At 34.2% G+C, this 24,060-nt stretch overlaps 2 protein-coding genes, 1 long non-coding RNA gene and 1 pseudogene across 19 annotated transcripts; all 4 read left to right on the top strand.

Moving 5' to 3' along the window:
- Positions 1 to 3,090: 3,090 nt before the first annotated feature.
- LOC139851979 (uncharacterized) lies at positions 3,091 to 4,219 on the top strand. Its single transcript, XM_071841187.1, has 2 exons — positions 3,091 to 3,354; positions 3,797 to 4,219. The coding sequence occupies exons 1-2, from the start codon at positions 3,091 to 3,093 to the stop codon at positions 4,217 to 4,219; spliced, it is 687 nt and encodes a 228-aa protein (XP_071697288.1).
- Positions 4,220 to 4,586: 367 nt separating this feature from the next.
- LOC139851986 (uncharacterized) lies at positions 4,587 to 5,054 on the top strand. Its single transcript, XM_071841201.1, has one exon. The coding sequence runs from the start codon at positions 4,587 to 4,589 to the stop codon at positions 5,052 to 5,054; it is 468 nt and encodes a 155-aa protein (XP_071697302.1).
- A 3,209-nt stretch (positions 5,055 to 8,263) lies between these two features.
- On the top strand, positions 8,264 to 12,315 carry LOC139851987 (G-type lectin S-receptor-like serine/threonine-protein kinase At4g27290; annotated as a pseudogene).
- A 5,988-nt stretch (positions 12,316 to 18,303) lies between these two features.
- LOC139893279 (uncharacterized) lies at positions 18,304 to 23,378 on the top strand. 17 transcript variants are annotated; one of them, XR_011774657.1, is made up of 12 exons: positions 18,304 to 19,308; positions 19,403 to 19,437; positions 19,645 to 19,778; positions 19,869 to 19,919; positions 20,084 to 20,122; positions 20,202 to 20,264; positions 20,340 to 20,507; positions 20,720 to 20,806; positions 21,127 to 21,201; positions 21,907 to 22,147; positions 22,296 to 22,388; positions 22,610 to 23,162. It is a non-coding gene; the product is annotated as an uncharacterized lncRNA (long non-coding RNA). The 17 variants fall into 17 exon arrangements; XR_011774641.1 differs by having other exon boundaries at positions 19,645 to 19,919; positions 22,610 to 23,161; XR_011774591.1 differs by having other exon boundaries at positions 20,084 to 20,264; positions 22,610 to 23,161.
- The last annotated feature ends 682 nt before the right edge of the window (positions 23,379 to 24,060 follow it).

Raw genomic sequence — 24,060 nt, forward strand, 5'->3', positions numbered from 1 at the left:
TTGATGTTAATAAACGCCCAAAAGTAGTTCAACAGCCATCAGATCCAGCAGTTCAACGGTCATCAAAACAGAATCCTTCAGGCATGAACATCAAGGTTATAGATTTGGATATTAATCAGGAGGTAACGGACCGTTTACATTTGATGGCACTTATTGTAGATAACGTTCCTATCAAAGCTTTAAAATTGTTTAATTGGTTAAAAGATAGATCAATTAGTATTCTGTCAGTGTCTACTTGGGGTTCGTATGGTTATATTGTATCTTGTAAGGATGAAGAAAGCTTTAAGAGAATGACGAAGGGGCAGACGAACAACGAGTTGGAATTCACTCAAGTTATTCCAATGATAAACTACAAGAATAAGTTTTCTAGAATCACAAAACTTGCAGTCAAAGGGATTCCTTATAATGTTTGTTCTGCCAACTGCACAATTGAAGCTGCTTGTGCCTTTGGAAGGGTTTTACACGTTGATGTTTTGTCTCATAATCTTCAACGACCGGATGTTTTGCAAGCTCTTGTTGAAACATATGAACCGGGTCCAATTCATCAATATGTTCAGGCTTATTTGAATAATTGTCCCATTGGTAAGGTGTGGGTCGAAGAGGTTATCGAAGAGGATTTTATGGAAACGGTTAGTGAGGTTATCATTGAGGAATACAACTTGATGTTACAAGAAGGGGTCGACATCCCAAAAGAAAATAGGTCCGGTGAGCAACCTGAAATTCCGGTACCTGAATCTCAACGGAACGTGAAAGAAACTCATTTGGAAGATGGAGAAGTAGACGTTACTGAAATGGATTTGAATTTTCGAACCCCTCAAAAGTCAAATGCTCCTAGTTGGGTAAACAACTCAAATGTGATCCATAACTCTATAGAAAAGGTGTCTAAAGCGGTTAAGGAACAAAAGGATAGGCATGGCAAGTTCAGTTCAGGAAGTCAAAAAAAGAGAAAAAAAAATGTCTCTTTTCAAAGCTAAAAGTATGGGACAAGATAGTGTAAATATGGTTAACGATGATGAGTCACTCTCTGCACCCATTCATCCCTTGAAAAATGACCCTTTTAACCTAAATTTAAATGACTATCCTACCCTCTTTTTTTTCACTAAAAAGGTCGATCCTTTCAAATTCTCAAGTGAAGAATTTTATTCCTCCTGTTTTTGAACAATCTTTTGTGTCTAAGATCATTCCTTCAAATCTCCACAATCAAGACCATGGTGTGAAGACTCGTGTGAAAAGCTCAAAATTAGGTGTAAGCCTGCTTCTCCTATCGACTCTAAATTAGCTGGTAAGTCGGTTTCCCCTTCAAAGCCTACTGATGTGAATTCAAAGGGGTGCAAACCAAATGATAAAGGTAAAAATATTGTGAATGAATGGGTCGATCAAATCAATAATCTTTCTAATGTTTTTGATACCGAAAGTGAAATTGATCATGTTGTTGGCAATGGTACATCAGTGAAAACGGGGAAAATTAATCAAAACAAGTTTGGGGAAAAAAATCTCTTTCAAAGAGGAGATGACCAATTTTGGAGTAATGATGCAAAACATGGCCGATGATGATACTCCTACCAATAATTTGAAACCATGAGGATCGCCTCGCGGAATAACCGAGGCCTCGGGAACAAGTCGAGAGGTCGTATGGCGGGTAAATCAGTCAACTGTTTTCAAATTCAATTCCTAGCTACACAAGAAACTATGGTGAAAGTAGTGGCACAAACTACCTTAAATGAAATTTGGAAGCATTATGCTTTTGATTCAATTCAAGTGGAAGCTTGTGGTCGATCGGGAGGACTCTTATCTATGTGGAGATTAGATTTTTTCTCTTTAGTTCAAGCATGGGCTCGTAAGCATTGGATTGCAACCATAATGAGTTATATCCCTAACAATCAAATTATGCTTACTGTTAATGTTTATGCACCTCATAATGAATGAAAGAAGAGGTTTGTTTGGGCACAATTAGTCTCTATTGCTAATAAATGGCCGGGGCCCTTATGTTTCATGGGAGATTTCAATTCGGTATGTCGTCCGGAAGAAAGGTTACGAGAAGTTAATGATCTCAATAGCATTGCATCTTTTAATTGTTTTATTAATCGAGCCAACATCTTTGATCAATGTTTAGCTAATGATGAGTTTACGTGGGAAGGCTGCAAATTTTCTCGTATTGATAGTCTTTATCAACAATAAGTGGGCTCTTTTGTGGCCCGATGCAATTCTTCAAACGGATCAACCGGATCGTTCTAATCATAAACCCTTAATTTGGGCCAAAAAAATTTTATATTGGGGTTTAAGGCCCTTTCGTTTTAATAACAGTTGGATTTCTGAAAAAGGTTTTATTCAGTTCTGTGAAAACAGATGGAATGAGTATTTTATTCAGGGGTGGGCTGCTTTTTTGATTAACAAGAAATTGAGATTGTTAAAAACTGATATTAAAACATGGAGTCTGTCGCATCAAGATAAGAATGAAAGTAACCTAAAGGTTATAGAGGCTGATATCAAAAGAATAAAGGACTGCTATAAGAGTCGTGATCTATCTCAAAGTGAAATCTGTTAATTGGCAGTCTTGAAGTCGTGGAAAAAACAGTTCTCCATTAAAATTGAATCGAAAAGAAGGCTACATTCATTGGTTGAAGTTAGGAGATAAAAACTCGAGATTTTTCATCTTGTCTCACGCATTCGGCAACAATCTTCTTATATTGCAGGTATGCAAATCAATGCTTTATGGGTTGATGACCCTCTGTTAGTAAAAGAACATGGTGTCTCTTTTTTTAAAAACCTGTTTGCTAAATTGCCTTCGAGAACTGACTGTATCGATATAGAATGGGCCTCACTTGGCCTGGCCAAGTTCCTGTGGATGCTAGTTCACTGATTGAGAATCAGTTTTTGGCTACTGAGGTATTGTCTATTATTAAGGGGTTCGATGGAAACAAAACGCCCGGTCCGGATGATTTTTTGTTGCAATTTTTTAAGAAAGGGTGATATTTTTTAGAAGATAATATTATGGAGATGTTTTCTCAATTTCATGATTCACTTTCTTTTCCAAAAGGTTTTAATTCTTCATATATAGTGTTGAATCCAAAGTCTAATTCCGCAAGAAACATGGATCAAATGCGCCCCATTAGTTTAATCAACGCTTCGTATAAGATATTGGCCAAGACAATTGCTAATAGGTTAAAACTCGCAATCCCGTCAATTATAAGTGAGAATCAAAATGGGTTTTTTCCTTCAAGGCTACTAACGGATGGTGTTATGGTTGTAAACGAAGTCGTTCATCTGGCTAAGTCTACAAAGAAGCCTCTCATATTGATCAAAATCGACTTCTCAAAAGCGTACGATTGTGTCTCTCATGACTTCTTGCTCATGGTCTTACACAAAATGGGGTTTGGGTCAAAGTTTATTTCATGAATTGCTACTTGTATCTCAAACATTTCTTTCTCGGTTCTTTTAAACGGGTCTCCGTCTCGTGAAGGTGTAATGCATCGTGGACTTCGGCAAGGTGACCCGTTGTCGCCTTTTTTGTTCATTATTATTGCCGAGGTCTTGAGTAAACTACTATCACGGGACTTAGCCAATGGCTTTTTGGAGGGGTGCAAGTGTGGTAATAATTTGTCCATCAATCATTCGCAATTTGCGGATGATACGATTATTTTTGCACAACCTAACACTCGAGAGCTAAACCGTATCAAGTTCATTATGGGTTTGTTTTTTCAATTATCCGGGCTTCAAATGAATGCTATTAAAACCACTTTATATGGCATTCACGTTTCTAAATAAGACATGATTAGTTTTTTTGGCTATTTTCAAGTGTAAAGTGTGTTCGTTTCCTATGGAGTATCTTGGTATCCCGATTGGTCTCAATACTAATCGAATTGCTATGTGGGACCCAATTGTTAAAAAGTTCAAAAAGAAACTTGCCGAGTGGAAAGGGAGATGTATTTATCTTGGTGGTCGTTTGGTTATGGTAAATGCGGTTATATCTAACCTACCACTTCATTATATGGCCATTTATAAAACACCGGTGGCGATTATCAAACAACTTGAACGGTACCGGAGAAATTTCCTTTGGGGTGGTGATTGTCTCAAAAAGAAAACGTGTTTAGTTAAATGGGATACGGTGTGTCTTCCCAAAGATTTGGGTGGGTTAGGTGTCACTCCACTCCGTATTAAAAATTTAGCAATGCTAGTTAAATGGTGGGAAAGTTTCAATTCCAATAAGCGTTGTCTTTGAAAGTCTATTGTGACGTCCTCTTTTGGTTTCTCTTTTGGAAGAAAGTTAATGTACAACGTGTCTTCTATAAATGTATCTCAACTTTCTCCTATTTGGAGGGACTTGGTTCATTTGCAACACGATTCGTCCATTCATGGTATAGTTGGCCGAATGTGTGGAAATGGAAGGTAGGGAATGGTGCTAACATTCTATTTTGGCACGATGCTTGGATTAATGGTTGCATTTTAAAAGATATTTTTCCTTCTCTTTTCGAATCAAGTCGCCTCCCCATGGCCACGGTTAGTCAACGCTTTTCTCGTGATTATTCCAGACTGTTGGTTGGGATGTTGGCCTAGTTCGGCCCATGTCTTTGTTTAACTCGATTAAAATGGATGAAATGGGCCTCCTGTTATCAAATGTCCAATTGGACGAAGCTGTTGAGGATAGGTTAATTTGGTCAGCCTCCTCGGAAGGTGACTACTCGGTTGCGGATGCGGTTCGAATTCTTGTACAAACTATCTTTGTTGATCCTCCGACGTGGCCTAAAGTCATTTGGGGCAATAACGTCCCGTCTAAAGTTATGGTATTTCATCGGCTTGCAATCCGTAATAGTCATCCCGTGTATGATGTCCTTACTAAAAGACATATCTTACCATCTTCACAATTCAATTTGTGTATTTGGTGTTTGGAAGAAGTCGAAACGGTCAACCATCTTTTGTTACATTGTAAGTGGGTGTTCAAGATTTGGTCGGCTCTTTTTTCTTGGTGGAACCTTGTGTGGGTTATTCCGGCCTCAATTGAAGACTTTTCTTTTGATTGGTTTTATGGTATGGGTATTAAAGCGTCCAAGTTTTGAATGTTGATCGGTCCCGCAACGGTTTGGGCAATTTGGTTGGCAAGAAATGATTTCATATTCAACCGGAAAGTCACGTGTAGATCGGTTTTGGTTCGTAACATCAAGCTTAAGACTTTTCTTTTGGCAACAAATCTTAAGATTTGCAACGGGTCTCAATATTATGTATGGGATCATAACCCGTCATTATTATGTTTTTAGTTCCTTATCTCAATTTGTAATTTCTTGTATGGGCCGAGTTTTTACTCCGTCATTGTATCTCAATATCTTCATCGTTTTGATAAAGATCGTTTCAATTAATACAAGACTTTTTCCGAGAAAAAAAATCGGTATAGATAAGCACCAAAATTTTAATTGGAAAAAAAAACAGAATAATAAAGAAAACAAAAAATTATTATTATTTATTTATTTTATTATTAAGAAAAGAAAGAAAGTGGAAGTAGTCATAATGATGGGGTCGATTCAGAATTTCCATTTCGAGAATTGTTTGTTTATTTATGGTGCCAGGTGCCAAGCGCCAAGTGCCAAGTGAATAGTCAAGATCCATCGAATGGTGCCAAGTGCCAACATAGATTTATTTATTTATTTATCTATAATTATAATTATAATTACCGTATATTACTATTACTAATACTAATATTGACAAAGGTGGGATTGCCGTTTTATGTTTTTACTCTAAAATTGTCGTTTACCTACTCCGTATTATGTTTGGCACGGAGCTTTTTGAAGCTTTTTGGAGCTTTTAGCCAGTGGCGATTCTAGGATGAAATGTCAGTGAGGTCCTAAAAAAAATTTTAAGGCTAATTATATTTGAAGGGTACTTTAGTGGTTATTTACCTAGAAAAAGTACAAATTTTAAAAATATATGGGGTCATATATTTAAATTTAGTGGTATCATGTACAATTTGAAGTATAAATTGTAAAAAAAATTCCCACTAGTGGAGTCATAGGACCCCATACCCTATAGTGTACACTCGCCACTGCTTTTAGCTTTTTAACTTTTATGAAAAAACTCTTATTTAATAAAAAGCTTTGTTTGGCTAGAAGAGGTTAAAGCTTTTAGTGAGATTGAAGAAGCTCTTAAAAGCTCTCAAATTAAACGCTAAATAGAGTTCAATATGAAATCATAGCAATTTGATTCACTCAAAACGGATTTAAAATGAAGAAGTTATGGGTAAAACAAGATTGGATAATTTTTCTCATTTTAGCTACGTGAAAATTGGTAACAAATCTATTCCAACCATAACTTAATCAACTTGTATTGTATATTATGTAATCTTGAGATACCATAGACACGTATACAATGTTTCGACCTATCATGTCGACACATCTATATATATTTCGGAACAACCATAGACACTCTATATGTGAATGTTGGAGTTAGCTATACAGGGTTGAGGTTGATTCCAAAATATATATAGTTTGAGTTGTGATCAATACTGAGATACGTATACACTGGGTCGTGGATTGATTCAAGATAATATTTATCGATTTATTTCTGTACATCTAACTGTGGACAACTAGTTGTAGGTTACTAACGAGGACAGCTGACTTAATAAACTTAAAACATCAAAATAGGGTCGGAACTGGGGCCAGGCCGAGCGTGCAATCGCACTGGGCAATAAAAAACAGGGGGCATCATATTTTTATTTCGAAAAAAAAAAATTATAATTGAAGAAACTGATTATAAATTATTTAATCGGGTTATATGATATTTTTGGATTAATAACGTAATATTGATGTAATTTTCCTTAAGCTATGGAGGACGATTAAAGAATTTAGGGTTTATGTTTGAGAGAGAATAAAGTTGCATGCGTTGGTGTTTATACAAAGAAGATGACGGTTTATTGAAATATCTAATTATCATATCCTTTAATATTATAGTATGTATGTATGGCTTTAGTCCCCAACTTTAATACTTTATCTCAGCCCCTATATCCACTATCTTATACGGATTGCTACGTGAAATGACTATTCAAAAGGTGTTTTTTATTTTTTTCTTATTACTTAGCAAATTTAATTTAATTTTTAATAATAATCATTCTAATTCTAACTAGAGTCAAACTCCAATTCCAAGGATTCATGAATATTGCCTCATTCATTGTATTTTTATTAGTTACGGAGTATATTTTTTTAATGAATACAAGTACAGTTGAATAAAATTATAGTAATTTAATTATGGATTTTTCTATGTATTAAATCATTGTAGATACGATTTACGTATTATTTTTGAATAATGATTATTAAATTTACAATACTTTAGAGTGTATTTAAGACCATTGTCATAGAAAAATTATAAAATATACCACTCGTATTATCTTTAAAATTGAACATTAAGTATGTAGATTAACATATTGTTTAATTTTTAACTTTAATTTGAAGTTTTTTTTTTTTTTAAATTGTTATATCTAATTCATTTCCATCTCATACCCCACACATATGAAATTGAGGTTTTTTGTTGTTTTTTATTGTTGTATATATATTGTATATATATATATATATATATATATATATATATATATATATATATATATATATATATATATATATATATATATATATATATATATATATGGCTCCGCGAGTCGCGGTATTCGAGGCTGCAAACTCCGCGAGTCGCGGGGTTCATTATACTATGTTTTTTTTTTTTTTTTTTTTTTTTTTTGTTGTTGTTTGTTAATAACTTGTTTCACTAAAATAAGATGATATTATTTAATATCAAGTGTTTTTAATAATTTAGTAGTATTATATATGTTTTCGGTTATTAGTAGTATTATATATGTTTTCGGTTATTTGGTAATGACTATGTTTTATTAAACTAAAATAATAATATTTAAGTATTTTTTTTCTAGTGTCCAATTTTGTCATTTTAATTATTTTATAACAGCTCCAGCTACTTTGTCAAACAATTAAATACATTTAAGAAGGTTCAGCTAAACACTTTCAGCTAAACGCTTGGAGCTAAACGCCTGCGGCTAAACGCTTGCAGCTTCCAGCTAGTTTTGCCAAACATACCCTAATTTTAATACTGGTACTGATGATATAATAGGAGACTAAATTATCCATTAACACGCAACATAAACATCAAAACAAACGAAAAATCTCCCTTGCCCTTTCAGTAAACCCTACCAAACTCATTTGGTCCATATAATTAATCGTGAATACCACAGCAATATCACTTTCTAAGTTTACTCACCAAATATCCTCACACGATGAATGTGATGGTGGGCCAGAAAGAAGAAAAAGTTTCAAGAATTGTAGGATTTTTAAAATTCAGGAAACCCGGAGAGGGTGAGTCTTATACTCTTATTTGACTAAGATGTATGCGAATATTTGACACGTTTCACAATACACCAACTTGGTGATTAATCCCTGGAAGACAAATGAAACTTGAACACTCATCATAACATCCAAAAGAGAACATGTAAATCCTTAATTGCTGTTTGCTGAAAAATGGAGGGAGCATCCATATTTCAATTTTTGTTATTATAAACAAAATCAACACTGCAGAACTCAATATCATTTCGAATTCACAGTTCTTGACAGAAGGAGACACGTTGGTGTCACAAACCAGAATTTTCGAACTTGGGTTTTTCAAGCCAGATAACTCTAAGAACAGGTATCTTGGTATTTGGTACAAGCAAGACACTGTTAGATCACCAGTCTGGGTTGCCAACAGAAACCACCCACCACCACCCAGTAGTGAATCGCCACTCGTGTTAAAAGTTGTTGATCCGGGAAGCCTGGTAATCTTCAACAATATGAGCATGATTTGGACATCCAACACAACGACGACATCACCGAATGCTACAGCAAAGCTTCATGACACCGGAAATCTAGTCTTGATAGACGAACATGGGAAGATGATGTGGCAGAGTTTTGATTATCCAACTGATACAATTCTACATAACATGAAGATAGGTATAGATTACTTGAGAGGCATTAATTGGCATCTAACCTCATGGAAAAGTAGTCAAGATCCAACTCCAGGCGAATTTACCTGGGAGCCGGTCACCGACGGCTATCCAGAATGCAAACTAAAACAAGGTGCAGTGGTCAACTTCCGGAACGGACCATGGAGAAACTTACGGGTTACAGGGGATTCTATTTTTGACAAAAGCTTGAGTCTGATATACAGTGTAATTATAACTGAGGAGGAGGTGTCAGTTAAATATTACGCTGAGAACAGTTCTCTTGTAACGAGGCTGACCTTGAATTCTTCTGGAGAATTACAATATTGGGCATGGGCAGAAGATGGTAATAAGTGGAAACTTGGTTTCAAATTTCCGGCAGATATTTGTGATACGTATAACATATGTAGTGCTTATGGAACCTGCAATGTTGGTTAGACACAGCAGTCGTGTTCTTGCTTGGATAAGGAAAGATTTGTGCCCAGAAACGAAAAGGGTTGGGAAACAGCAGATTGGTCAGGTGGTTGTGTTAGGCGAACACCCTTAGATTGCAAAAACGGATCAGATGGGTTTATCAAATACTCTAAATTTAGTTTGCCAGACACAGAAGGTACATGGTTCAACATGAGCATGACTTCAGAGGAATGTGAAGCAAAATGTTTAAAGAATTGTACTTGTATGGCTTATGCAATCCCCGACGACACTTTAGGAGGAAAAGGCTGCGTGCATTGGTTTGAAGATCTTATAGACATGCGTGAGTCTCCTACTAATGGTCGAGATATATTTGTAAGAATGGCTTCATCTGAATTAGGTAAAATTACAAATCACTTGTTACAATACTGTTATGACATTGCAAGCTAACATCATTTCTATACTAATATCATACAATTACAGTTGCTTTATCGACTTCCAAAAAGAAAGATGGAGCGAACATTAAGGTAATCTTAAGTGTAACAGTACCAGGGGTTCTTCTCATAGGCTTCATCTCGATCTGGTTGATCTCCGTACAGAGAAAAAAGAATAATGAGCAATTAATGGAGGATGGAAATGAAGAAGTACCATTGTTTAGCTTTACTACAATAGCTACTGCTACTGCCAATTTTTCAACCAATAATAAACTTGGAGAGGGTGGATTTGGAGTGGTTTATAAGGTAACTAATACCAAGAAAATGAATATACACACTTTTTTACTCGTATTTATTTACTTTTTTAGAAAGGAAAGACTATGAACCTACACTTCAAAAACAACAGTACCCAATCCACAAATTATAAGTAAGTGATCTAAACAAAAGGTACATATAAGATTGTGAAATTACTTGCATTAAAAAATGGAATTCTTCAGGGTGTGCTAGAGGTTGGGATAGAGATTGCAGTAAAACGTCTCTGCACGACTTCCAACCAAGGAGTTGAGGAATTCAAGAATGAAGTCATTTGTATTTCGAGACTTCAACATCGTAATCTTGTGAAGCTACTTGGATGTTGCATAAAAGGAGATGAGAGACTATTAGTCTATGAGTACATGCCCAATAAAAGCTTAGACTCATTCATATTTAGTGATAACCAAGATGTGCTCCTTGATTGGCCGAAGCGCTTCAACATCATCAAAGGGATTGCACGAGGACTTCTTTACCTGCATCATGATTCACGGTTAAGAATCATTCATAGAGATCTTAAAGCTGGCAACATTCTACTTGATCATGATATGAACCCTAAAATATCAGACTTTGGCCTAGCTCGAAGTTTTGGAGGTAACGAGACCCAAGGAAATACACAAAGAGTTGTTGGCACATACTAAGTCATTCTAAACAAATTTTCCTTCTACTGTAGTTCAACTCATTGGTATTGCTTTTATTGACATTTTGATTTTGATGCGTGCAGTGGTTACATGCCGCCAGAGTATGTAATTAATGGTATCTTCTCAATAAAGTCAGATGTGTTTAGCTTTGGCGTTTTGGTGTTGGAGATAGTGAGTGGAAAGAAAAATAGAGGATTCAACCATCCCAAGCATGGAAATAATCTTACCGGACATGTAAGTTTAGTAATGACAAACTAATTATATAAATGGCACAATGTCATACTACGGCAGATTGACAAGAAAGATAGCATTAAATCCAAGATTTGTTATGTAGGTTATATACTAATGCCTCTAGAAAGGTAGAAGCTATTTTCCTGTTCGTGCTACCTAGGAGGGCGAATAATCCGACTCATACTCTTGTGTACGCAGCCCAGCAGGGCTGGAAGGCTTCCAACCCTGGTCACCACAAAATATTCGTCCTAGACGGGATTCGAATTCGAACCTGAGACATCTTGCAAGGAACTCTGGCCCCAACCACTGGGCTATCTTGTGAAAATTTGTTCAAAGTTCTAAGGTTTTCCCTGTCCGGGTTACCCGCGAGGGCGAGTAATCCAAACCCATATTCTACTGTACGCAGTCAGGATTACTCACTGACTGTTTCCAACCCTTCCCTGGCCACCCCAAGATTTGAACCTGAGACTTCTTGCAAAGATGTCAAGGCCGCAACCACTAGGTTATATACTAATGCCTCTCTCCTAGAAAAAGTGTGTAATATTCAATTGGTGGCAAAACAGGTTTATAAGATTCAATTTTTAGCAAGGTAAACATGTAACATTCAAACTTTTCCCATAGAAAAATGAGTGTAATTTCAATTTGTTTTTCAACATACCATACATTGACAAACTGATTTAGACTCATTCCTTGACAAAATTTGGATGTTCTGTTACCTTTCCAGTAGCGATAAACTATTATATGACACATTGACAAAAAGTGGATTTCATGTTAGCATTCTTCACAATTTGACTTTAACTAATACACATTAATATCTACAATATATTCAGGCATGGAGTGTATACAACTAAGGAAGGTCAATAGAATTGATGAATCCAAGTTTATCAGAATCATGCCATCCAGACGAAGTTAAGAGATCAGTCGCGATTGGGTTGTTATGCGTTCAAAAAAATGCAGAAAACAGACCAAACATGTCATCTGTGGTTCGGATGTTGGACGGCGAAGGTGCATTACCAACACCTAAACAACCAGCATTTTTTATTGGAACAGATTTATTAGACGCTGACTTCTCTTCTACAGATAGCAATCCAGAAGGTTCAATCAATGGTCTATCAATCACACACTTAGATGCTCGATAGGCGGCCTTTGGTTTGCAGAATTTAACACATAATTAAAGAGCCAAATACCATAGTTATATATGGATTCATCACTTTCACACATAATGTATTTGTGTATATACTGAAAACATATCTTTGTACAAATAGATATTAAGTTATCAAGTATAAAAACAGTTACTATTATTACAATGCACACTAAAATTAATATATACTCCATAGCACCACCAAGCTGGGACATTTTTGCTAGTTCGAGTATTAGACTTGGGTATAGTAGTGCTATAAAGGTTTTGACTTTTGACATATACTAAAGAAAGTCAAAATTCAAACTCAAAAGTTCTTATAAAACTCAAAATTTCGCATATAAGTTCTACTTTAGCATAAAGTCGGCCTAAACCCCCGTTTGTAAATACTCATAATCGTATTGTTATGCACTTTCTGTCAATCAGCCCCAATTAGCATACCATTAAGATAATGGCTCAATGAATAATGCATATATACCTTATACCTAATGCAATTGAATCTTGAATGTATTCCAATATAAAAAAATTATTCTTTCGAAAATGACTATGACTATAACAATAATAAGAACACAGTAAAATTAGTTTACAAATAATATAAACTAGGGTTTGTACCTGATCATCGTCCCTTTACAATTTAGTTAGATCATTCCAAACCCGCCTTCATTAAATTAACACACTCCCACATCAGCGCCACATCACTATTTCTTTTCTATCACTAACTCATCAAATTTCACTCTCAATCATGACACTTCACTATATTAATTAATAAATACATAGTATAACTTCTGATGCAAATTGTACAATAAAATATTGCAAAACACATGTGATAGAAAAAGCTTGAAATTCACTAAATAAATAACAAGTTTAGATTGTCAATGGTTTGGCAATACACTCCCAATAGTAGCTTCATATTGGCAATAGATTCACAAATCACTAAATTAGCTCTCAGTATATCTTGAATTCTTTATTCGTACTTTTCTATTCGAACTTCAAGGGTTCACAGATGGGCCAATTTCGAAAAGACCGTAAAGACTTAAATCAGGGTCGGCCCACTTACCCTTTTAATATACAGGCTGATATATACACAACCAATTTTTACAAATACACAACCAAACATGTTTTACAGTGTTGTACTGTACAATTCTGTAAAGCATATTTGGTTGTGTATTTGTAAAAATTGGTTGTGTATATATCATCACCCATTTAATATTCTTCTGTCTCAAAAATGTCGAATTATTGTTGGATTAAATATTAAAATTAAAAATATATTTGATAATAAAGAGTTTTACTCCTGTATATTCAATTAACTATGACTAAATTTACTTATTTAATAAATAGATGATTAAGGTGTTGGTTTTATTTTTGATAGAAAATTGATATGGTTACTTTGTGAAGGATGTTATCCCACATAGGTGGGAAGAGAAAGTTGGAGGTAGGTAACTTGGTTATAAAAGGAGGGCTAAGTCTTCATTCCAATTTGCACCAATCAATACACTTTAAGTATTTGATTGTTTCTTTCTTTCTTACCCTTGTTTGAGAGTTGTATTAGTTAAATATTTTGGAGAGTGTAGTTGGCTTAAGAGAGTCGTCTATATCATTGTAACAATTTGTGATATAGTGTATTTCTCTCTTTGGGAGCCGGTGGTTTTTCTCCTGTTTTGGAGTTTCCACGTTAAATCTTGTGTTGTGTATTGTTCATATTTCTTTACTATTGTTGTGGGGCTGGGTGGTGGGAATTAGTGAGACCGTAATTTCCTAACAACTGGTATCAGAGCGTCAGGTTTGACGGTGGTCTCGGTTATAGGAGTCGGAGTATGCTCTGTGGTTGCCACGGGAGTGGATCGTCCACATCAGAAACGAGTTCTATTGATCGTATAGGGTATCTGGTTAGACAATATTTTTTATGATTCGTAGTAATAGTTGGATTTGTTAATGGCGAGTTGTGGATTTCCGATTTAAAGGGTCCTGGCTACCTGCTACATCTTTTGGCTATTCGAAACGTGAGCAAAATCAGAGAAAGTGTTGTTTATAGGATACGGATACGATGTCGAAGTTCAGTCTAATGAGGTTTGATGTAGAGAAATTTGATGGGATGATCAATTTTGGCTTATGGCAGGTTCAAGTCAAGGATGTGTTGATTCAGTCCGGGTTACACAAGGCGTTGAAAGGTAAACCCACCTTTGTTCCCGGCAGTGATTCTAGCAGTAAGTTCGATGAAGAAGAATGGGATGATATGGATATGAGGGCAGCAAGTGCGATTCGTTTGTGTCTTGCAAAGAACGTGCTTGCAAATGTGCACGGGTTATCAACGGCAAAGGAGCTTTGGGTTAAGCTAGAGCAGTTGTACCAGGGCAAGGGCATCTCAAATCGGTTGTGTCTTAAAGAACAATTTCATACTCTGCGTATGGATGGGGGTTCAAAGATTTCAGATCATCTAAGTATTCTTAACGGTATTATTTCAGAACTGGAGGCTATTGGAGTTAAAACGGATGATGAAGATAAAGCTTTGAGGTTGATATTATCTTTATCATCATCTTATGAACACGTGAAACCTATTTTGATGTATGGGAAGAAAACTCTGAAGTTTGAAGACGTTACTAGCAAGCTCCTATCCGAGGAGAAAAGACTGGAAGGTAACGGGGTCTCGTCATCTGGAGATACGATAGTGTTGTGTTCGGATAGGCAAAAGAGAAACTCTGGGAAGAATCTGGTATGCTGGAGGTGCGGGAAGACTGGGCATGTAAGGGTTAATTGTCCAGGTGGAGCTAATCCGGCAAATGGCTCCAAAGACGCTAACATTGTCTCCGTTGTTACGGAGAGTGACAAATTCCTCTGAAGTCACACCATCCTCACGGTGTGTCCGCGCTACCATGGAAAGGGATGTTCGTTAGCGGTTCCACAATTGCACATGGGCATTGGTTTGGCATTGATGCAGGTTGTGTGGTGGAAACTGATGTTGTAGCTGATGAAACTTTCAGGGAAAGCCAAACAGGAAGTTGCACCATAAAGTTTCAGCTGGTTGTTTAACAACATGTGCCAAGGTGAAATGCTTGGAATGTGATATTCTAAGTGTTATACTCTTAATGGTGGAGTATGATAATTCTTGTTAAGAGTTATGATTGTCTCTGATGACAATGTTTGTCGGTTTAGACAATGTTCGGTAAAAATGCAAGTTTTGTCTCTTGGGAGATAATGTCATCGGCATGAAGATGAGGATCTTGAAGTTGTCGTCGAGGAAGCATCTATATCGGTTATCCTTATAATGTTGAAGTATGGTTATCTTTTTCTATCAAAAAGGTGGAGATTTGTTGGTTTTATTTTTGATAGAAAAATTGATATGGTTACTTTGTGAAGGATGTTATCCCACATAGGTGGGAGGAGAAAGTTGGAGGTAGGTGACTTGGTTATAAAAGGAGGGCTAAGTCTTCATTCCAATTTGCACCAATCAATACACTTTAAGTATTTGATTATTTCTTTCTTTCTTACCCTTGTTTGAGAGTTGTATTAGTTAAATATTTTGGAGAGTGTAGTTGGCTTAAGAGAGTCGTCTATATCATTGTAACAATTTGTGATATAGTGTATTTCTCTCTTTGGGGGCCGGTGGTTTTTCTCCTGTTTTGGAGTTTCCACGTTAAATCTTGTGTTGTGTGTTGTTTATATTTCTTTACTATTGTTGTGGGGCTGGGTGGTGGGAATTAGTGAGACCGTAATTTTCCAACATAAGGATAATAAATGAAGATAAATTTGAGAGTTTGATGATGATTAGTGAGTTTTTTTAACTGCAAAACTATTTTTAAGACAAATATATATAAATAATAAGGTGGACACATATTTTGAATTATTCATCAATTTATAACCGCGATTTCACCTAAATAATAATAATAATAATAATAATAATAATAATAATAATAATAATAATAATAATAAATAAATAAATAAAATAACTGATGGAAAGTAGTTTTTATTTATATACCAATCAAAAACAATATTTGAAATTTAAACAATCACTCAATCAATTATTAAAATTAATTAATTAATAATAATAATAATTATAATTTATAATTTATAATACTAATAAACTAATTTAGACCTTTATAATAATAGTGTATAACCCGCATTTTCACAGAAATTAAACACGAGTTAATATTAATTTGGATATAATTTTTAGAGAAATGTACATGAATAATGTCATAAGTCTGTTAAAGTAGTCTTTTATTACAGTTTTGATAATTGTGATTTATAGCATTTTAAAGTTGTTAATTAGTGTGTATAGATATGGAACTGGCAGGGTACGAATCTCTTATATCAACAAACCGTTCTCGTTTAGTTCTTCACTACTCGTACAGGAAGGCCTATCTTTCTGTATGAGGGCAATCATTTATTCTCAATCAAAATGTCTCAATTGGATAAACTCACTTATTTCACACAATTCTTCTAGTCAACGTCCTTCTCTCCCGAGGTTCGAAATGTGGAGGTACCTTTACAGTCACCTGCTAGCTCTATCCGCCACGGGTTAGCGACATAAAGTGCGAATAAAGGTTCATCGTGACATTTTCTTCAACAACGGAGGCCCTTACTATCCCCGCAGTGCCTCTAAAGGAAGTAAAGACTACAAATCCCTATGGAAGTTCCGTGACCACTTCTTGGCATCTGCCTTTATTATTTTTCATGTCCACAAATCGTATTCAAGTCCGACCCCCCCCTTCTCTGTTGGCGAATCGACTTCAGCTCCTATACTTCTTTCTTTAGGGCCGTCTAAAAACGCATAAAAATATTTCTTTATCCATCAAGGCCCATGTACCTGTTAACAGGTTATTTTTTTCGCCTACACCTAAAATCCGCAGATACTAACAACCCGTGATTCATATATATATATATATATATATATATATATATATATATATATATATATATATATATATATATATGCAGATGATTCAATTTTACTATTATGATAAAGATGTGTAATTAACTATTAAGTACCGACCTAACATGTATACCCGTTGATTGTTCAAATGGGTACTGAAGATTCACGAACATGATTTTAATCGTATCGGGTATTATATATCCGTTACCCTACAATCATTAACTAATAAAATCTCTACCCGACCCTACTCAGGTATAAACGTTTTTTTGATAATAAAATTATTAATTAATTTAACTAAATCATGGTAAAACATATTTTTCGTAAATAACATATATAGGAAGTTTTATATATAGACTAGTGAAATGACATGTGGAAACACGGGTTTGTTTAAACGAAACAGTTTAATGATATGTTTTACGTATTAAGTGAATGTAAATGTTAAAGTCATTTAGTTTATTGCCTCGTGGAACTACGGATTACGACTAAGAAACTTGTCGTTGATTTTACAAACATAAAGTTCGCTCAAAGTTGAGTATTTATATTTATATTTTTAATAATAATAATAATAATAATAATAATAATAATAAATGCGTTTTAAATTTTTTTAGAAAAATAAAATTACAATTTATGAGAGATTAATATTTCCATTAATAAAAGATTTCATATTATTTTTTAAATTAAATTAATATATAATTATGATATCATCATTATGAAAATTAAGCTTAATGATGACACCATCATTTTAGAGGTTTATTAGACTATATTGATAGATGACGTTAATGTATATTAACTTAAGTAAATTATTATTATTATCTATTATTAAAACGGAGTTTTATATATGGAGTTTTAAATTTACTATAAATTAACAATTAATTATTTCTCTATATACTGAGTTTTATATATAGATAATGTTAAGTTAATTCTATTAACTTAAATAAATTATATTAAATTATAATATCAAATTAAGTTGATAAGTTATACGACATAAATTATAGGGATCATATTTAAATTAATTAATTAAAGGGCATTATTGGTAGATCAATTATAAATTTTGAGCATATAGCATTATCCTATCCTATCCTATCCTACTATAACTTAAAAGAAAGTTTTTATTAGCTAATAATTATTTCTAAAAATTACTTTCTAACCCTTAGATTAAAAAAGACCCCCACATACCCCTTGATCTAACGGACTAAAATAATCCCACATTTCTATTAAGTAATAAATCAACTTTAATTATTGAAAGGCCTAAAATGCCCTTTGATTTTAAAGTACACGGAAGAAAATTAACAAAGTTGGGGTTTATGAATATTACGTTCATTCACGACACTCAGAAAAACAAAACCCTAACTTCCTCTGACAATCATCCACAGTTATCAAGATCATCATCAATGCAGGAGGCATATTCAAAATATCGCCGTGAAAATCATATTCATCACCCTCACAAGAACAATATCGCTTAAAACCCTAGCTGCGGTTTGATCTTTCGTTTTTGTTATAATGTAAAATTAGTAACAAATTCACATCTCAAAAGTAAGAACAGTCTTTATTTATCCTTATTTATCATTTATTCGTTTCTTACATTAGTAATTTTTATTTTTATTTTAATTATTAATCATTTCGATTGAAATACGGGTATTTTTGTTAATATCTAATAAATTCATGTTTTTCAATGATGTCCGTTGATTGTTATATTCAGATTTGACTGGAGCATTCGGATTTTTTTGTTAGAATTAGGTTGTAGTTTGAATTTATTGCTATCTAGGTCATTCATCGACACATCATTCATTCGATCCTTTATGTTTACTTTAATTCGGTTTAATCAGGTAATCAATTATTTTGTGTTTTTTTAAGCTTATTGAATGCACTCAAGGTGTTCGATTTAATGTCAGTGAGAATTTTTAAGGACGTATTCTTTTTTTTTTGAAAGGCAAGCTTGCATCAGTCCGGACCGAAGCCTAGTCATCATTTGCACACACACACGCGCTTTCGGGCAGGAAACCCGAACCACACTCCGAGGATCCGACCCTTTAACCATCCCGAGGGGCAGGCGGGCCGGATCTTAGTCCCGGAGCGGGTCGGTAAAACCTTCCCTTTGGGCTACCTTCAAGGAATATATTTCAATTCCTAGAGCGGGTGACGAGGCTCGAACCCGAGACCTCTAGCCCTGCGAGTACACAAGTGTAACCGCGGTACCATTGAAGCAATGCTTCGTTGGTTTTAAGGACGTATTCTACCGTTGTGTGATGCGTAGTCCAAGCAATCTATCTTGTGGGTAACGGATTTCTTGGAATGAGATCGAGCAGAGGCTTGAGGTTTGTACTATCATGCTTAGTTAAAAATTTTCATATAACTATGACAAAATCATTTTATTAAAAACTTATGAAAAATAAATATGTGCCTTTGCAGGACCTTCATTATCCATTTACTGCCCCCAAACCTCGGTAAGTATTAACAATGTATTTATTGTTTGTTTACGAATCTATTTAGATGTATTCCTTTTTTGCTTTATGTTGCTTTAAATGGGTAGGTTGATTTTTCCAACCGAATTGCGCTTTTTGGTAGGTTTTTATGTTGTTTAGTTTTAGAACGTGTTTTTTGAAAGTTGTAGAATGTTGTTTGAACTTTAAATACCATATATAACTATTCAGATTGGGGAACTTTTCGATTGCGTGGAGAACACTATATAAGTCTGGAGAACACTATATAAGTCTAGATGAAAAGATATTCAACTGGATGAGTTAACCACCGACTGGTAGCAGATTTAGGAAAAACATTTACAGAAGTATGAAACCTGTTTGGCTTCACAGCTATAACTTAATTTTTGAGTATTTTTATGTCTATTTGTTTGATATTGACTTTAGCATCTTCATAGTTGCCTTGATGCAAACAGTAGAGACTGGCCGGGGTTTGGTGTATATGTCAGGTAATAGCTTACATCTCTTCTCTTATGGACTTATGGCATACTTGTATATTAACAGTAAAAAGGACGTTGAAGTTTCAATAGGTTGCATAAAAAGGACGTCGAAGTTTCAATAGGATGTTGAAGTTTTTTAAAAAGATTTTTTTTTTGTGTGTATTTAATTGCAGATGTCTGAGACTCCACTGTGTACAGTGTGTTGTAGTTGTGTAAGATATTGAGCTGAAGTAACAAATTTTTGCACACATTGGATCAATCGTTTATCAATGTTTGTTTATTATGTAACAGAATTTGTTAAAGAATTTTCGATTGGAAAATCTGGAAATAAACTGTCTCAAGTCAAAGGAACAGGTAATCATTGTTTTTGCATGTTTCTAATCTACTTGGTGATGAGCACACAAACATAATTTGTACCATTTTTATCAGGTTTTCGGAGTTTGCAAAATTGCGGAGCAAAACCAAGAAACTCGAGGTTCAGTTGAATTCGTCAAATGTGAGCTTCTTTTAGATTACTGTTGCTGAGAAAGAAAACATACCGACACATAATGAGTTTGGATTCAGTACAACAAGATTGAACAATACAAACCACTAAAGGTTTGTTTTTATATATTGTATAGTTTATATACCAATTATTATGTTCAAAACAATTATCCATATGCGTGTAAAAGACATTTCATATCTTGAATCTTTAAACTTTTCAAGAGTGATCGCCAACTGTTACACGGAATTGTTTTAATGTTAATTATTTGATGTATTAATTATTTAATCTATCATTTATAATAATGAAATCGTTAATAATTGTTTAGGGCATCAGTTGGGGATGAAGCATATGTTGTCCCTAAATTCAGGATGAAGATGTGAGAAATCAAACATGTTGAAGAAAAACTATCTTGGTAATCTCAGTTTTAATCCAGTCCCAAAGTTTAATACCGATTTGGTATCACTCGGCTATAAAAATGATTAGAAATTATCGATTTTTGTATGCGTTCGTATCGATTTGGTATCCATCGCTTAAGAAATGATTAGAGATTATCGATTTTGGTCAAACGATTTGGTATGCATTCGTATCAATTTGGATATATTAGAAATGGATACCTATGCAGGATCAATTATGATTATATATTTTGTGTTTCAAAGCAAATGATGTGGCTAAGTATTTGATCACATTGAACAAATAACACATATTATATTTATGCTGGTAATATATATTCAGGCTCAACTTGAATGTACTACTTCGTTTGAATTGCTCAAGTTGAATGTCAGTGGTGCCTCGACGTATATATGAATGGTACGAGCATCCTAAGATATCTTTAAAGTTTAATGCATTTGGTATGTGATAGATATCACAAAATAGCAGCAGCAGATTAAGCGAATTGTGAAGAACAAGTTAATAATGAAATAATAATATGAAGATCAGAGTATAATAAATGGATGAAGTGTTTATTAAGTGAAAAAGAAATACAAGATAAAATAATCAGAAAGATCACAAGATCTCCTGCCTAAAATCAGCAGATCTCACTAGAGAATCTAGCTGCCCAAGCTAAGCTTTTCAGCCGCAATCAACAATCGTACATAAAATCTGAATCCCTAACTTGACTAACAACACTCATATATAAAGAGATTGATAATGAAACCCTAACTAATTATTGGGCTACTAATTTTTGGGCTACTTATTCTATTGGGCTTGGCTTCATCTTGTTCTCTATCAGTATGCCATTGTTACTAATAAATGTATTTTTATCTTAGTTGAGCGATTTTCTTGTGAATTAGACTGTTTTATAGTTATGTATGACATGCCTATATACCATGTATTCGTCGGTTGCACTAACAATTTAGAAATTAGGGATATTGTGTATGTTATATCGAGAACGTACTGTCTGTCACCTACTAATGGTCTTCAACTGATTTTGAAAACTTCAGGGTCTTCAAGGGTTGACTGTTCTACTTTTTATTCCACTTACATTTTTTGTGTATTTCACAATGATGTATGCAGTAATTGGTTCAATGGTGCATCCAATATTGACACTTAGTGTTGATGGGTCACTTACTCCAAATGTAGGAAGTTATGGGGAAGATACTTTTGTTTGTAAGTTCTCTATTTCTTGATGAATCCGGAGTTCTTTCGAGTTGCGGAGGTTACGGTAATCCAAATAGGAGTGGTGGTGGAAGAATTCATTTTCATTGGTCACATATTGCAACAGGGGATGTGTATCAACAAGTTTCCAGTGTCAAAGGTAACATTACAATTGGGTTTGTGTCTCATTTCTTTCTTATTAGTCTTAATGTATAAACATATTTCAGATCCCGTAGTTTATGATTTAAGTCATCGATGGTGATTACACTTGTATGAAGCTTTAACATAAATGTTTTGCATTGTTATAGGTGAGGGCTTGCTGGAAACGATGGTGGGGTTGGAGAAAATTGAACTGTCATTTGAAAGTCTTGTCCTAAAGGGCTTTATGGGACATTTGTGAGGTATACTGGTTCTTTTCCAGCTTTTTTGTCCTGCCTCTTGTTACATTTATCATATTTTTAGAATGGAAAATGCTCACACATTTCACCCCTGATTATATACAACCACTTAATATGTACAATCGCCTCACACATTTCATACCGTCATCGTCATTTCATTACATCTATCACCCTTTGTTAAACCAAGTAATAATTCGCTTTGGTTATTATTGTGATGTGTATAGGAATGTCCTCTTGGTACATACAAAAACATTATGGGTTCTGATATGTCTCTATGTTTTAAATGCCCATCCGATGAGCTTCCTCATCGTGCTTTACTGCTTTGTATGTTCGTGTCCGAGGTACGAGTAACTGTTGTTGATTTCATTTTAAGCAACTCTAGAGTGTCTATTGTGTCGTTATTATATCTTTGTACATATTTATTAGAGGTACAGATAGGTCCAGGGTTTAGTTATTATTAAATTGGTATTATTTGAATCTTCACAGAATTCATTAATTGATAGATTCTGATGTTATTTGCAAAATAGATTCTTATATTGTTACACATAGTCTTGTCCCTTGGAATCAAGTTTAAGAGAATATACAAATAAGGATTTCGTCTGATAAATGGGTAGCAAGTTCTCTTATAGAAATGAGTAGCTCTACTTCATGAAATAACAAACTTATTACAGTAATGTCACTGTCATTATTGCACATAATCTTGAATATTGGAGTAGTGCTCTACTCCATGTATTACAAACAGTGAGTTAAGCTCCATGTATCTTATATGTACAATAATTTGGGTGATAATAGGTACTCATTATGCACATAAGGGAATATTAGTAATATTTTAATATTAGTACCTGAATTTTTCAGTTCTATTGAAGAATATTAATCAAGTCAATAAGTGAAACTGCTGCTGATGATTACTCATGAATTATGCTTTGTTTATTTACTTTTTTTTCCTTCTGAAAAGCATGAATGATGTACTATTATAGAGGGGGTGTTTGGACGATCTTTGTTTGCAAGTTTATTAGTTATAGTACTATCTAATTAAAAGATTAGGTATAACATAATATCAGTGTAAGCAAATGAATGCATCAGAAGGTAATTATTTGATTCATGTTTTGTTTTCCTCCTAGATTCAGTGTTTGGGTAATTATTAAGTTCATGTGTAGTTATCATTGTGTATATAATTGTATAGTTTAAAGTAACTTATAATAGTTTGCAGGTAAGTTAATGTTGATATTTTAGGAAAAAAGGTAGACTGGGATATATATATATATATATATATATATATATATATATATATATATATATATATATATATATATTAAGGAAAAGGAAAACACACTTTTATTTCTATGACAAGTACTACATTAAATTAGCATTTTAGTTTATTTTAAGACATTATATGTGTAATATGTATTGTTACAAACAGTGGAATTGTATGATTTCATATAATGTTCATGGATGGGTTCACTGGGAGGTGCATTGATGGAGATGAGGGTTCACAATGCTTGCCATATGTCTTATGCTGCAGAAGTGGCTTCATTTACTTTTCATGTTTCTTTTCATGTTTGTTATTTGACTGTTATGAGTCTTATGCTTCTATTAAAATGTTATTAGTAGACTTTATCGAGTTATGACAATGCATAATTTGCTTTCTTGGTTTTATTTTGACGCAAATAGAAGG

The sequence above is a fragment of the Rutidosis leptorrhynchoides genome, chromosome 1 (assembly GCF_046630445.1).
Source record: "Rutidosis leptorrhynchoides isolate AG116_Rl617_1_P2 chromosome 1, CSIRO_AGI_Rlap_v1, whole genome shotgun sequence".
NCBI lineage: Eukaryota > Viridiplantae > Streptophyta > Magnoliopsida > Asterales > Asteraceae > Rutidosis > Rutidosis leptorrhynchoides.